This window comes from Mus caroli, chromosome 16, assembly GCF_900094665.2.
Source record: "Mus caroli chromosome 16, CAROLI_EIJ_v1.1, whole genome shotgun sequence".
In the NCBI taxonomy this organism is placed as follows: Eukaryota; Metazoa; Chordata; class Mammalia; order Rodentia; family Muridae; genus Mus; species Mus caroli.
This window is the reverse complement of record NC_034585.1, coordinates 30,230,963-30,243,622: the sequence shown is the minus strand read 5'-3', so window position 1 is coordinate 30,243,622 and position 12,660 is coordinate 30,230,963. Positions and strand designations below refer to the sequence as shown.

General features: G+C 41.9%; 1 protein-coding gene across 3 annotated transcripts in view; it reads right to left on the bottom strand.

The window, feature by feature from the left end:
- The window catches only part of Osbpl11 (oxysterol binding protein like 11), a 75,022-nt gene that overhangs the window by 21,318 nt on the left and 41,044 nt on the right, over nt 1–12,660 (bottom strand). For all 3 annotated transcript variants that reach the window (XM_021184876.2, XM_029470390.1, XM_021184875.2), the window contains exons 6-7: nt 8,955–9,156; nt 6,636–6,781 (exon numbers count right to left, since the gene is read on the bottom strand). In XM_021184876.2, the coding sequence (XP_021040535.1) occupies nt 6,636–6,781; nt 8,955–9,156 (348 nt within the window). The remainder of the gene's footprint in view (nt 1–6,635; nt 6,782–8,954; nt 9,157–12,660) is intronic.

Genomic DNA, 12,660 nt, shown 5'->3' with positions numbered 1-12,660 from the left:
AAAGAGAAAGAGAAAGAGAAAGAGAAAGAGAAAGAGAAAGAGAAAGAGAAAAAGAGGGAGGGAGGGAGGGAGGCAGGCAGTGTGTCTGTTGATGTGAATGTGAGTGTGCAGGTGCCAGGAAAGGCCTGAGTCCATCGATTCCCTGAATCTGGGGTTGTGACCACCCAACCGGAGACCCACACTCAGGTCCTCTTTAAGAGCAGGATGCCCTCTTAACCGCTATGCCATTTCTCCAACCCAAAATTCAAGGGATCTAAGGATGAAATATGTGTGCTTGTTTAAGCTAAAGCCATAAAGTAAAATTTAAAGGTGAATGCACACCACGTCAAGTCTATCCACTGTGAACTGTATTCTGCTATTCAGTCATGCCTGAGAAGATCTGTGATTGAAGAGAGACCCTAGATACGCGTAAAAACACTACCTTCTCAGGCAGTCACAGTGCCACCAAAAGCATTCTGTATTGTAATCAATAACACCTAGAAACTGAAAATGTGTACTTCCATATCACCAGTTCCTAATGACTGCTCACACAATTGCATGTTGATTACTAGGGTTTATGGTCTTTGGATTTTTGAGATGATGGAGGAGAGCTCCACTCTACAGCCCAGGCTACATGCCTATTAATACTTGGTAACTTTTGTTTGTTTGGAAGTGTTTTGAAATGGCCCAGGCTGGTCTTGAACTTACTGTCTCTGAACTCCTGATCCTCTTGCATCTGCTTCCTACATAATCGTACAGTGAGCACCTACTGTGGCTCTGACTGTGTGCACACACGTGAAGGCCACAGGCGATCTCAGAGCTCTTCCTGTATTGCCTTTCATTTATTTTTTAGACTAGCTCTCTCAATGAGCGGAGTTCACAGATTCATCTAGGCTAGCTAGTCAGTGCGCTCCAGGTATCTGCCTGTCTCTGTCTCCCTACCCCTGCTCCCCACGCTGCAGTTAAAGACGCCACTGCCCCTGGATTTCACACGGCCACTGGGAAACCCAAACTCAGACGCTCACACTTGCACAACAGAACTGGCTGAAGGAGCCAAGTCCTTAATGCCCCTGGCTTTTATTTATTTATTTATTTTGCCAGGGTCTTATTTTGCACATACCTAGGCTGGCCTGGAAACTCACTTTGTAGTCCAGGCTAACTTTGAACTTGTGGTACAAAGTTCCACAAGAGTACAAAGGTTTAAAGTACAGAGTTTAAAGGCTGACTATCACACCTGCCCAGCTTACATTGAACAACAAATATACCGAGGTTCAATACAACTTGATCAGCAGTCAGCATGTTTATGCAGAACAGACTGTTAACATCTTTCTGTCAGAGAGCTGTATGTAGGATACTCTCTTTTAGCCAGGCAGGGGTGGTGTAGATGTCTCACTGTAGCCGGGGCTAGTCTTAAACCCCGAGTACTGCTTCCTCTAACTCAACCCCACAGAGATGGACATATAGATATAAGCCATCATGCTTGAATAGCTATGAGGATTTTTAAAAAAAGATTTTATGTATATGAATACATTGTAGCTGTCTTCAGACACTCCAGAAGAGGGCATCAGATCCCATTACAGATGGTTGTGAGCCACCATGTGGTTGCTGGGAATTGAACTCAGGACCTCTGAAAGAGCAGCCAGTGCTCTTAACCACTGAGCCATCTCTCCAGCTCAAGCTATGAGGATTTTGTTGGTGACATTTTTATTTCCCCTACCACAAGTAAAAATTCTATCAAATAAGATACTCATCTGTTTTTGTTCTGTGTAGCTAGACTAAAACCAAAGCCTATACACAACACACACACACACACACACACACACACACATGGGGATGGGGGGCAAGCACCTGTGCATACACACTCTCCTAAAGAACCTTAAAGTCCAATCCTGTAAAACAACAATCAAGTTATAAGGTAATGGGCTTCTAGCCACTATTCTTTAATTATTACGTGTGTGTGTGTGTGTTCACACATGTATGCGCCCTCACAGGTGCAGGTCAGAAGACAGCTTTCTGGATTCTGTTCTCTTCTTCCCTAGGTTCAAAGTACCAAACTCAGGGCAAGAGGCTCATGTAGCAAGCCATGCTCTCTGGCCAGGGTTCTAAGCATCATTTTGCTTTATCTTTCTCCTTGTGTTTTATTGTTGTTGTTGTTGTTATTTTTTTTTTTAAGTGAGTATGTATGTGAGTACACTGTCACTGTCTTCAAACAAACCAGAAGAAGGCATCGGATCCCATTACAGATGGTTGTGAGCCACCATGTGGTGGCTGGGAATTGAACTCAGGACCTCTGGAAGAGCAGCCAGTGCTCTTAACCACTGAGCCATCTCTCCAGCCCCTGTTTTCTTCTTTTAGGGAATTCTGTAAACTCACATTATGACAAATCATTTATGGTCTTCTTTATTTCCTACGTTAAGAGTGCACAGACACATTTTGTATGTGACACCAGAGAGACTTCTGGTTTTTATGACCTTGAAGAGAGATGTCAAACCCTTCTTCTGTCCGTCTTTCAGTGAAGGATCTACCTGTCAGGAAGCTGCTGCTGCTCTGGAGCCTACATCAGCTGCACACAGTCTGCTTGAACATTCACTCTTAAAGCAAGGGGGTAGAGACAGCCTTTTCTACACATGAACACCAAATCACACCACTGTATGAGGTGACTAATCACATGACTCCTCAGAGAAAGCCTTTCATGGTTAGATGATGGAGGATTAAATAATGTCCTCCAGCACTGTGAAAGGTACCATGAAATCTAGGCTGGAGCTTACAGACTACAGATGAATAATGCAAACCCAGCTTTAGCTGAGTGTCACTGGAGGGGGCACCTGCTCAGCTCTCTGAGCCCTTGGTATGCTCAATCTCAGCACCAACCAGCAAGCAGAGATGAGAACAGCAAAGCCCAGTTACTTCCCGATCTAAACTCCATCTGCTGGAGGTAGTATTAAAGAAAAACAACCATGAAGAACAACTCTAGAGTAACAGTTTTTAGTATTAAACTATTACTGTCCATTTACTTACTTTGTATGTATGTGTACGTTGTACATGTGCATGTGTGTATATGTGTGGGCACATAGTCTACATATGGAAGTGGGAAGACATTAGGGTATCAGTTCTCGCCGTCTTCCATATGTGTTCCATGGACTGAACTCAAGTTGTCAAGCTTGGCAGCCAGGGCCTTAACCACTGAACTATCTTGCTGGCCCAGTTTTCATTGCTTTAAAACAACAAACAAAAATCAAATAATATATTGGAATAGGAAAACAAAATATTTTAAAAAAATTTTTTTGAGGGCTGGAGAGATAGCTTAGCAGTTAAGAGCACTGACTGCTCTTCCAAAGGTCCAGAGTTCAAATCCCAGCAACCACATGGTGGCTCACAACCATCAGTAATGAGATCTGATGCCCTCTTCTGGGGTGTGTGAAGACAGCTACAATGTACTTACATATAATAATAAATAAGTCTTTTTTAAAAAAAAAATTTTTTTGTTGAGACAGAAACTTGTAATGTAGACCAGACTGGCATGGAACTAAGAGATCTGCCTCTCTGCCTCTGCCTCCCAAGTGCTGGGACCAAAGGCAAGCACCACCACACCTGGGAAAAGAAATTTTAACAGCTAAATGCTAACTCTAAACCTTGGGGTGAAGAATTCAGAAAGTTCTCTTTTTCTCTGGCCTGTCAGAGGCAGCACAGGACAGCCCTGAGGTTTGTGTTGCACAGACTAAAAGTGTGTGCTGTCACACCTAGCCCGGTGCTCTTTTTATTTTTTAAACAAATATTAATCATTATTATTTTTTTAAAAGCTTAAACTAAAAATGCACTACTAAACTTCAAAACCCATGCTCAAATATGAAATCCCTACAAACACAGATGGCTAACAGTGACGATGGCCAAGACTGAGTGTCCAGGAGCTCGAGCCATGGGAAGATGGCCCAGGGCACAGGGAAAAAACCCCACCATTCTACCAGATCAAGGCTTGCTTCTCTTTTTGTCTTGATGTCAGCCTCAGGGGCAATAAGAAGCCATAGAATGAATGTGCGTGTGTATGTGCTTAAATGTATGTGTATGTGCATGGCACACGTGGAGGGAAGAGGAAAGCGGGTTCTCTACTTCTAACGTTTGGACTCTGTGGGAAGAACTTGGGCCATGAGGCTCTTCAGCAAGTGCCCTTATCCACTAAGCCATCCTGCCAGCCCAGGAACAATGTCTTTCTTTATTCCAGTTTGATGGAGGTGCACTTTCTCCCTTAGCTGACAGCACACTATTTTCTACTATATCACAGTGAACAGAATGCACAAAGGTCTATTCTAGAGTGCTTGAGCAGAGTCCAACAGCCTTTACAGCAACAACTGTCTGCATATTTTCTGTCTGCCCTAGGTGATCTGGTCACATTAGAAGGATTTGGAAATACAGCAGTCTCCTCCCAGATCCCGTGTCCCATTCCTTACGAAGGTTTTATTTTACTCCCGCCATGCTTTGCATTCTTCTGTGGAATAGCATGCTGGGATAGCATGCTGGGTTGCCTGACCTGCAGTATATGGTCTGAATGCATCACGTCTCTCATCTGGCCCTCTCCAGAGCTATGCCTATCATCTGAAGTGCTCCTCAGAAGCACTGTCACATCCCTTCCCTGTAATATCCAACATGCCCAGAACCAGCTCAGAAGGCACTTTCTGATTTTCCTTGCTTTGTGATTAGCAACACAATTTTATTTTGTTATTCTGGCTCAAAAGCTTCCAATCTGTCATAGTCATTTGAAATGACTGGCTTTTGTCATTTGAAATGCATGCTGCCGATTCATTTGCCTTTATTTCTACTTCCACAGTCTTCTATAACATTTTAATTCCAAGCCACGTCATATACCAGTCTTCCACACATCCCTCTCCCAGGCACACGGCCCTACTGTCCTGCATATGAAGTCTATGTTCTTGTTCTGCCTGAGTTCTTTGGAAGCATGGATCACACTGTATGCTATGAAGCAATGCTGCAGAAAGTACCACTTCATCCCGAATACATGACTATAGCCTGTAACAACCCTGTGATTGGTTCCTGTAAGCTAGACACTCTGCTAAATCAGCTGTATCTTTCACAGTTTCACAAGGCTCAAGCAGCACGACTTTATTAGTGAGGACACTCACTGAAGCTCAAAGTGGCATCATTATTGGTTTGCATCATTTTTAGGTGTTTTGTTTGTTTTGGTTTTTGGTTTGTTTGTTTTTTTGAGACAAGGTCTCATATTATAACCATGGTTAGCCCAGACCTCAGTCTGTAGACCAGGCTGGCCTTGAACTCATAGAGTTCCACATGCCTCTACCTACCAAGTGTTGGGGTCAAAGGTGCACATTACTATGCCCAACCTTTGGTTCACATTATTAAATGGAAAATTCTGAGTTCAAAATCATCAGGCAGTAAACACACACTACTCAACTTTATAGACCCACCCAGGTTTCTCTGTCATTCTGAATCCACTTATGCCATCTACTTCTCAAACCCTGCCTCTGTTCAGAGCCATTTAAAAGCTTTGTCTCCAAAGCATCCCTCTTCAACATCACTCTATACTCCTTGTCTATCTCTGAAGGGCCAGATCACAGGAGTGTAAGTCCTATCAATTAAGGAAAGATGTTTCATGCCACCACCTGCTTGCATTAGTGTACAGAAGCTGTGGCTACAAGCAGAGTCCACCTTCTTCAGTGAAAGCATTAACGTCTCATTTGTGCCTTTCCTCTAATTCCAGACAGCCTGGTAATTACTAGTGTGCATATGTGTGTGTATGATTTCCTTATTTAGCCTGCTTCCCTGAACCTTTCTGGACATTTCATGTTCCTGGCTCTAGGGCTCTTTCATAAAGTCAAAGATTTTGCCAGGTTTGAAAGTCCTAGTGTCTTATCTTTAAAGAAAGGACTTACTAGTATATAAATAACTATAAAGCCTTCATTATTCTTGACTAAGTAATTATATTGGCGGTATAATGTAAAAAATAATCAAAAATCACAGGAGGGAAATAATAATTAACAATAGTATTTTTATAATAAGAAGAAAGTTAAACCAGATATTTAACAACAGGGACATTAATTCAGCATCTTATTTTGACTTTCAAACATTAATTATATAGGTCAGAACACAAGATAGAAAATAGCTTCAACTACCTATGTAATTATGGTAGCCATAAAAATAGCAGACATGAACACAGAAGGCAAAGCAAACAAGATGAAAAACAATGCAATTTATAACAACAGTACAGCTACAGCAGAATCCAGCACTATAGCTTCTGGAGACAGAATGAGCACAGCTTTATTAATGCTACAGAGTAACATCTGTAACCCTATCTTAGTGAGCAATGCCTGCAGTCTCAATACAACTCTAAGATTATAAATGTAATAACAATGATTAATTAACCAAACCAAACAAACAAAACAAATATGTGTATTAGGCAGAAGAAAACCCAAACTAAAACAGGGACATTATTCTATCTGGAAAATCCATGTTCAAGTTCACTAAGTAGGACAACATTTAGAAGCTGCAAGCATGCTGATTACTCTCACTAGAGTGATAACACAACACCTCTGTTGATACAATTGCCTTAACAACAAAACAACACAGCTCCCTTCCTAAGGAGTCCTCATTTATTCCATTAAAATCAAGTTTTCATATTACCTTACCCTGGCTAATACTCCAGACTCTGCAACACACTGTGCTTCCGGGGCTGCCATAGGCTTGCTCGGCTCCGTTGCAAAGGGCTGCTCAGCTCCATTTTTATAGTGGTTTGATAAAGGAATCTTTGGTTCCAACCATTCAATTGTTGTCCCTGATGAAGTAAGAGAAATATTTTGCGAAGGCTTGCTCATAATCTGGGTAGGTGAGCAGATTTGGATTTATTAAACAATTTTGTTTTGACTCTCCAAGACTAAGACAGTTCAACCTGCACTGAAAGGAGACAGCTGCTCAACCTCATTAGCATGAGCACTATGATTGGGTATTTCACAACAGGCAACTTGCAACTTGAAATGAGACACTATGAAAAGAAATCAACCCTGAATAGGGCTGATCTTGCTTCTTAGACGAGTCTGTGAATCATGAAAGCAGCTCCCATTCAATTAGCCGTTGGTATCAATTATGTCCCTCTAATAATCAAAATGTATATAATTAGACTTTAGAGGGGAGCCACTCCAGGAACCTGAGATGGTAAAACAGCATAGTTTGTTTAAATTAGGGGTTACAATTTTCCTAACCAATCAAAATAACTCACTAGCTCTAACTGAAATACCACAGTATATATCCTCTATTTAAATCATAAACAGCCTAATATAACTTTTAAACTGAAATTCTTTTCTACTGAATAAATAGAGCTGACCTAGTGAAAGTCAGTAGTCACATTTAGAGACCTGTCATCTTCTCAGTTAATGAGTCAATGGTCTCTTGTTACCCTCAACTAGTCTAACAAAGTAGATTCTATGCCTAATCAATAATGGAAATGTTCCATTTGATTTCAGAGGCTGATCTGGGTTTCACAGAAGCTAGGTTATGGACTACAAGAATAAGGAATACTCAGACTACTAACAGGAAGACAACAGGAGGACATGCACTAAGTCAAACGTCAGACTGCAGAAGAGAAATAAACGCCAAACTACCCACCAGGCTAGTAATGTCTGCCTTTTGTAATGGCAGTCGGCACTAAGCAGGTGGGGGCATTGAGACTGAAGGACTGTCGGGCCTATTGTAAGGCTGTACAGAAATGAAGACACACTCCCTCTAACTTAAATTTTGCTATCACTATCCAGATTTTTTTCTAAAACTAAAAGACACATGACTATTAATTAAAAGACCCATTTTAGAAGTCTACTGAGCTAACTAGAAACTATAATGAGACTTTATCAAACCAATGATCTGACAACAAGCCCCTCCAAATCAACACACAGACAACCGAGTCTTTAGATAACATCTACTCAGGCCCTATGGTCCAGGCACAGTAATACACACTTGTCATTCTAGAACTTAGGAAGCTGGGGTAGGAGTAGCTGAGGCTAGCCCGGGATGTGGAGTGAGGTTACAGTCAGCCCAGACTAATTAGTGATACCTTATGCATGAATTAATGAGATGAAAATATGACTTCATGGAGTTAAACATTCTTCTGAATAGAGATTTCATTTTTCATGTCATGGAAGAATTTAATTTACTCATACATCTTTTCTGAGTCATGAAGAAAACATCAAAAAATAAGACTGTATTAGTTTAAGCCACACTAAAGTTTCACAAATGTTTTACATGATACATACCATTTAATCTAGTATCCAGCACTAGTGCTGCCTGATAGACTTTTAAAGATTAAATAGTATTGACTAGAAAGAAACTGTTTCATTTTCTTAGCAAAATCATTAACTGAAATTAGCCCACATTTCTTATATCAGGGTAACTCATATAATGTTTAAATTAGGGGGGTAAACCAAAGCACTCACTTAAGTATATAATACAACCAGTAAAATACTACTTAGCGTAAGAATGTAACCTGAAAAAGTCCTGAAATTTAGTAAAAACACATAACAGGATATGATCTAATATGATATAATACAATGTAATACTAGGGAATAAGTGAGCAGCGGACAGAGCTGAAGGTCGGCACACGATTGCAATAACTCTGCCCTCAGTACCTGAAGACAATAAGAGAGTGATGCCATGCATTTTAACAGAAACTGAGCTGGACATTTATCTTCTGACTTGTTGAATTTGAGGTCTCTAAAGGCATATTCCATAATATTAAACATTGGAACTAAAATTACTCTTTCAAGAAAGGACACAATCAGGAAGTGTGTGAATCACACTAGTGTCTCAACTAAAAACCAAGAGATTCAACTGATTTTTTTCCTTCCCTCCCTTCTTTTCAAAACCTATTTTCCCAGCATGAGAGCGACCCAAGGACCCAAGTGCAGCCCTTCCCGTTTCCTCAGGCCAGTGGAGGCCTCCCTAACCTGTGACTGACTCACCTGAGGGCAGTGCACCCTTCTGGTGTGAGGCATGCTGCAGCTGCAGAATGTGAAAGCAGTCGTTTAAGCAGTTCATAGTTGCCATGGAAGTAGCTTTGAGCATCAAGAGGTCCTGGTCCAAGGAACTGAGAAGGCCAGAAGCAGGAAGGCATTCAATCCGTCTAATTAGGTCTCGTTGTTGTCCTTCCGCATGAGACATCATCTGAGGAAATAGCAGTCCTGTGGGTCTCACTCACAGCATGAATGACACATGTGAATAACAGTATTCATTCTCTGAGGCATTGCCAGGGTGTATTGGGCTTGGAAATTTATCTAAGTTTGCTAGGCTATTTTCTTGCTTTAAAAAATTATTTTATTATCTTGTGTGTTTGGGTCTTTTTGTCTGCACACATATATGTGTACCATATGCATGTAGTGCTCCCAGAGGCCAGAAGAGTGCATCAAATCCCTTGGGACTGGAGCTACAGACAGGAGTGTGCCACATGTGGGTGCTGGAGATTGAACCCAGGTCCTCTGTAGGAGCAGCCAGTGGTCTTCACCACTCCAGCCCTGGCTAGGCTATTTTCGATTAAAGGGCATTTAATGGTGCTCACCAACTGAAGGCTGTGACCTTTGACAGCTGTAATTTTTCTCTGGAAGCAATAAAGCTCAAAATGCTTACACTTTTTGCTAAGTGTATTACTTGGGGGTAGGGGGTGGGGGTGGGGAGGGTTTCAAGACAGGGTTTCTCTGTGTAGCCCTGGCTGTAAACTCACTCTGTAGACCAGGCTGGCCTGGAACTCAGGAATCCACCTGCCTCTGCCTCTCAAGTGGTGGGACCACTCAAGGCATGCGCTACCACTGCCCAGCTCAACAGTATTACTTTATCCAAGTCACAGAAAGATCATTCAGAACACTGTCAACAGCAGTACTGAGTTTGTAATTCCACAGTCTGGGCCCTCCATCATTTCCTCTAATACTTTAGTTGGGCTTGTTGTGAGCAACTGTGAAAGCATTATAGTCCCCTGCCTCATCCCTCACCTAACTTCCTAAACAGGAGACTTCTTGTTCTTGCTATTGTTAGTCTGGTTTTAGAGCAAGCGCTACAATAAAAACTTTTCAGAAAAAAAAATATTTTAATTAAGACATTCTTTGATTAGGAGCCTTATCCACCACCACTACTTCTGCCTACTTGCCACCCCAGGTCTCTTTCTGTAATCTGGACTGTCCTGGAACTCACTATGTAGACCACGTTGGCCTTGAACTCAGAGATACACCTGCCTCTGCCTCCCAAGTGCTGGGATCAAAGGTATGCACCATCACTGCCCAGCTCAAAAATTTAATTTTTTAAATTCTTATTTATGTGTAGGTGTGTGTGCACCTGCTAATCTATGTGTCCAACACATTCATGCAGTAAAAAGGGCATCAAATCCCTTGGGAGTGGAACTGCAAACAAACAGTTGTGTGCCACCATGTGGGTGCTGGAGAATGAACCCAAGTCCTCTGCAAGAGCAGCCAGTGCTCTTAACCACACAGAGAACACACAAGCTCATGCACAGACAGAGAAGAGTAAAAAGTAAATAAAAGCTTTCAACAAAGAAAGCCTAGGACATAAGAATTCACTGCTATATTTAACCAGACTTCTTTTGTTTATTTTGAGACATAGTCTCACTGTATAGTGCTGACCACCTAGCAACTCACTATATAGACCAGGCTGGCCTTGAATTTACAGAGATCTGCCTGCTTCTGCTCCAAGAGTGCTAGGATTCAAGGCATGCACTACTATGCCCAGTGCTTAGCCAGACGTCTAAGAAAGAATTAAAAGCAACAGTCCTGAAAGGATCCCATTAAAAAAAGAGGGAGGGGACATCTCCACCCTCGGATGCCTGTTACCCCATGTGGTAAGAACATACCACAAAAGGAGAAGACAGAGCTGGGACACAGGAGCTCAGTGGTAGAGCATTTGCTTAGCCTAAATAAGCCCTGTGTTCACCCTAAGGACTGTGAGATGGGTGGTGGTGACTACAGGCTCTAAACAACACAGATGCAAAAAGAAAACCTAAAGCATTCATCCTTTATGATAAAGTGCCCTGTTAAGTTAGGTATACGATCATATCTCAACATGATAAAAACTACATATAACAAAGTCATGACCAACATCCTATTAAATGAGGAAAAAATCTGAAGTATTTCTGCTGACATCAAGAACAAGGAAAGTGGGCTGGTGAGATGGCTCAGTGGGTAAGAGCACCCGACTGCTCTTCCGAAGGTCCGGAGTTCAAATCCCAGCAACCACATGGTGGCTCACAACCATCCGTAAGGAGATCTGACTCCCTCTTCTGGAGTGTCTGAAGACAGCTACAGTGTACTTACATATAATAAATAAATAAATCTTTAAAAAAAAAAACAAAAAAAGCAAGGAAAGTGTGTCCACTCTCATTACCACTTTTATTTAATGTAATTGTTGAAATTAGAGCCAAAGAAATAAAGCACAGGAAATCAAACTGTTCCTTTTGCTCATGATATGTTTCTATACTTAGAAAATCCTAACAATCCTACCAAAAGATTCTTAGAACTAAAAAAGGGCTGGAGATGTAGCTCAGTGGTAGGGTGCTTATCAACCATACAAGGGATTCTAGGTTCATTCTCTACCACTCACTGCAAGACAAGAGTACAGCATGCCTGCAACAGCAGCACTTGGAGGTCAGGGCAAGAAGACTGAAGTTTAGAAATCACCCAGGTAGATATTGCAAGACTCTATCTCAAAATGATGATGGTGGTAATAGTAATAACAATGAGGACATGGCGGGTGGAGAGATGGCTAGGTGGTTAAAAGCCTTGCTAATCTTCCAAAGGACCCTAGTTTGGTTCCCAGACCCATAATAGGCAACTCCTAACTACCTACAGGTAAATCAGACATTTCCTGACCTCTAGGGGCACCCACACATGTAAAAAAAACACACACACACAGTGGCAGTTAAGGGCACTTTTTGCCCTGGCAGAGGACCTGCATTTGGCTCCCAGCATTCCTGTGGTGGCTCAGATCCATCCACAACTCCAGTTCCAGGAGATTCAATCTCCTCTTGTGTAGCAGCAGGCACGCATGTGGTATACTTACACATGTAGGCAAACCATTCATACCATACATTTTTTTTAAAAATCTTATGAAAACATGGAGATGGATTAGTGGCTACAATCACACACTGGTTTTCTAGAGGACATGAGTTCAATGCCCAGTATCCAGTCAAGTGGCTCACAGTCACCTGTAAGTCCTGCTCCAGGGACTCTGACAGTCTGGCTCTGAAGGGACCCACAAACACGTGACACACATTTCTACAGATGCATGTACTCACAAACTTAAAAAGGAAAAAAGGGAATTGATGGAGTAACAAAGTAGGTTGGTCTGGCAGCATATGCACTTAGGACGTTAGGGCATGAGGACTGCCTCAAGTTCAAGGTCAACAAGGCTACTGAATGACTGACTTCAAGGCCAACCTGGGCTATTTGGCAAGACTCTGCAACAAAGAATTTTCACCAATGAAGGGACACTAGCCCACTTGACCATGTGGCTCTAGCAGGCCTTGTTCTTCTCCCCTATTCCCTCTGCCTTGCTAAAACCATTGGATTACATTCCTAAAGCCAGCTACCAAGGTCTCTTCCTTTACTGGACTCCTAGCTCCTGAGCGATGACACAGACACTAGATTTTTTTTTTTTTTTTAATTTTAA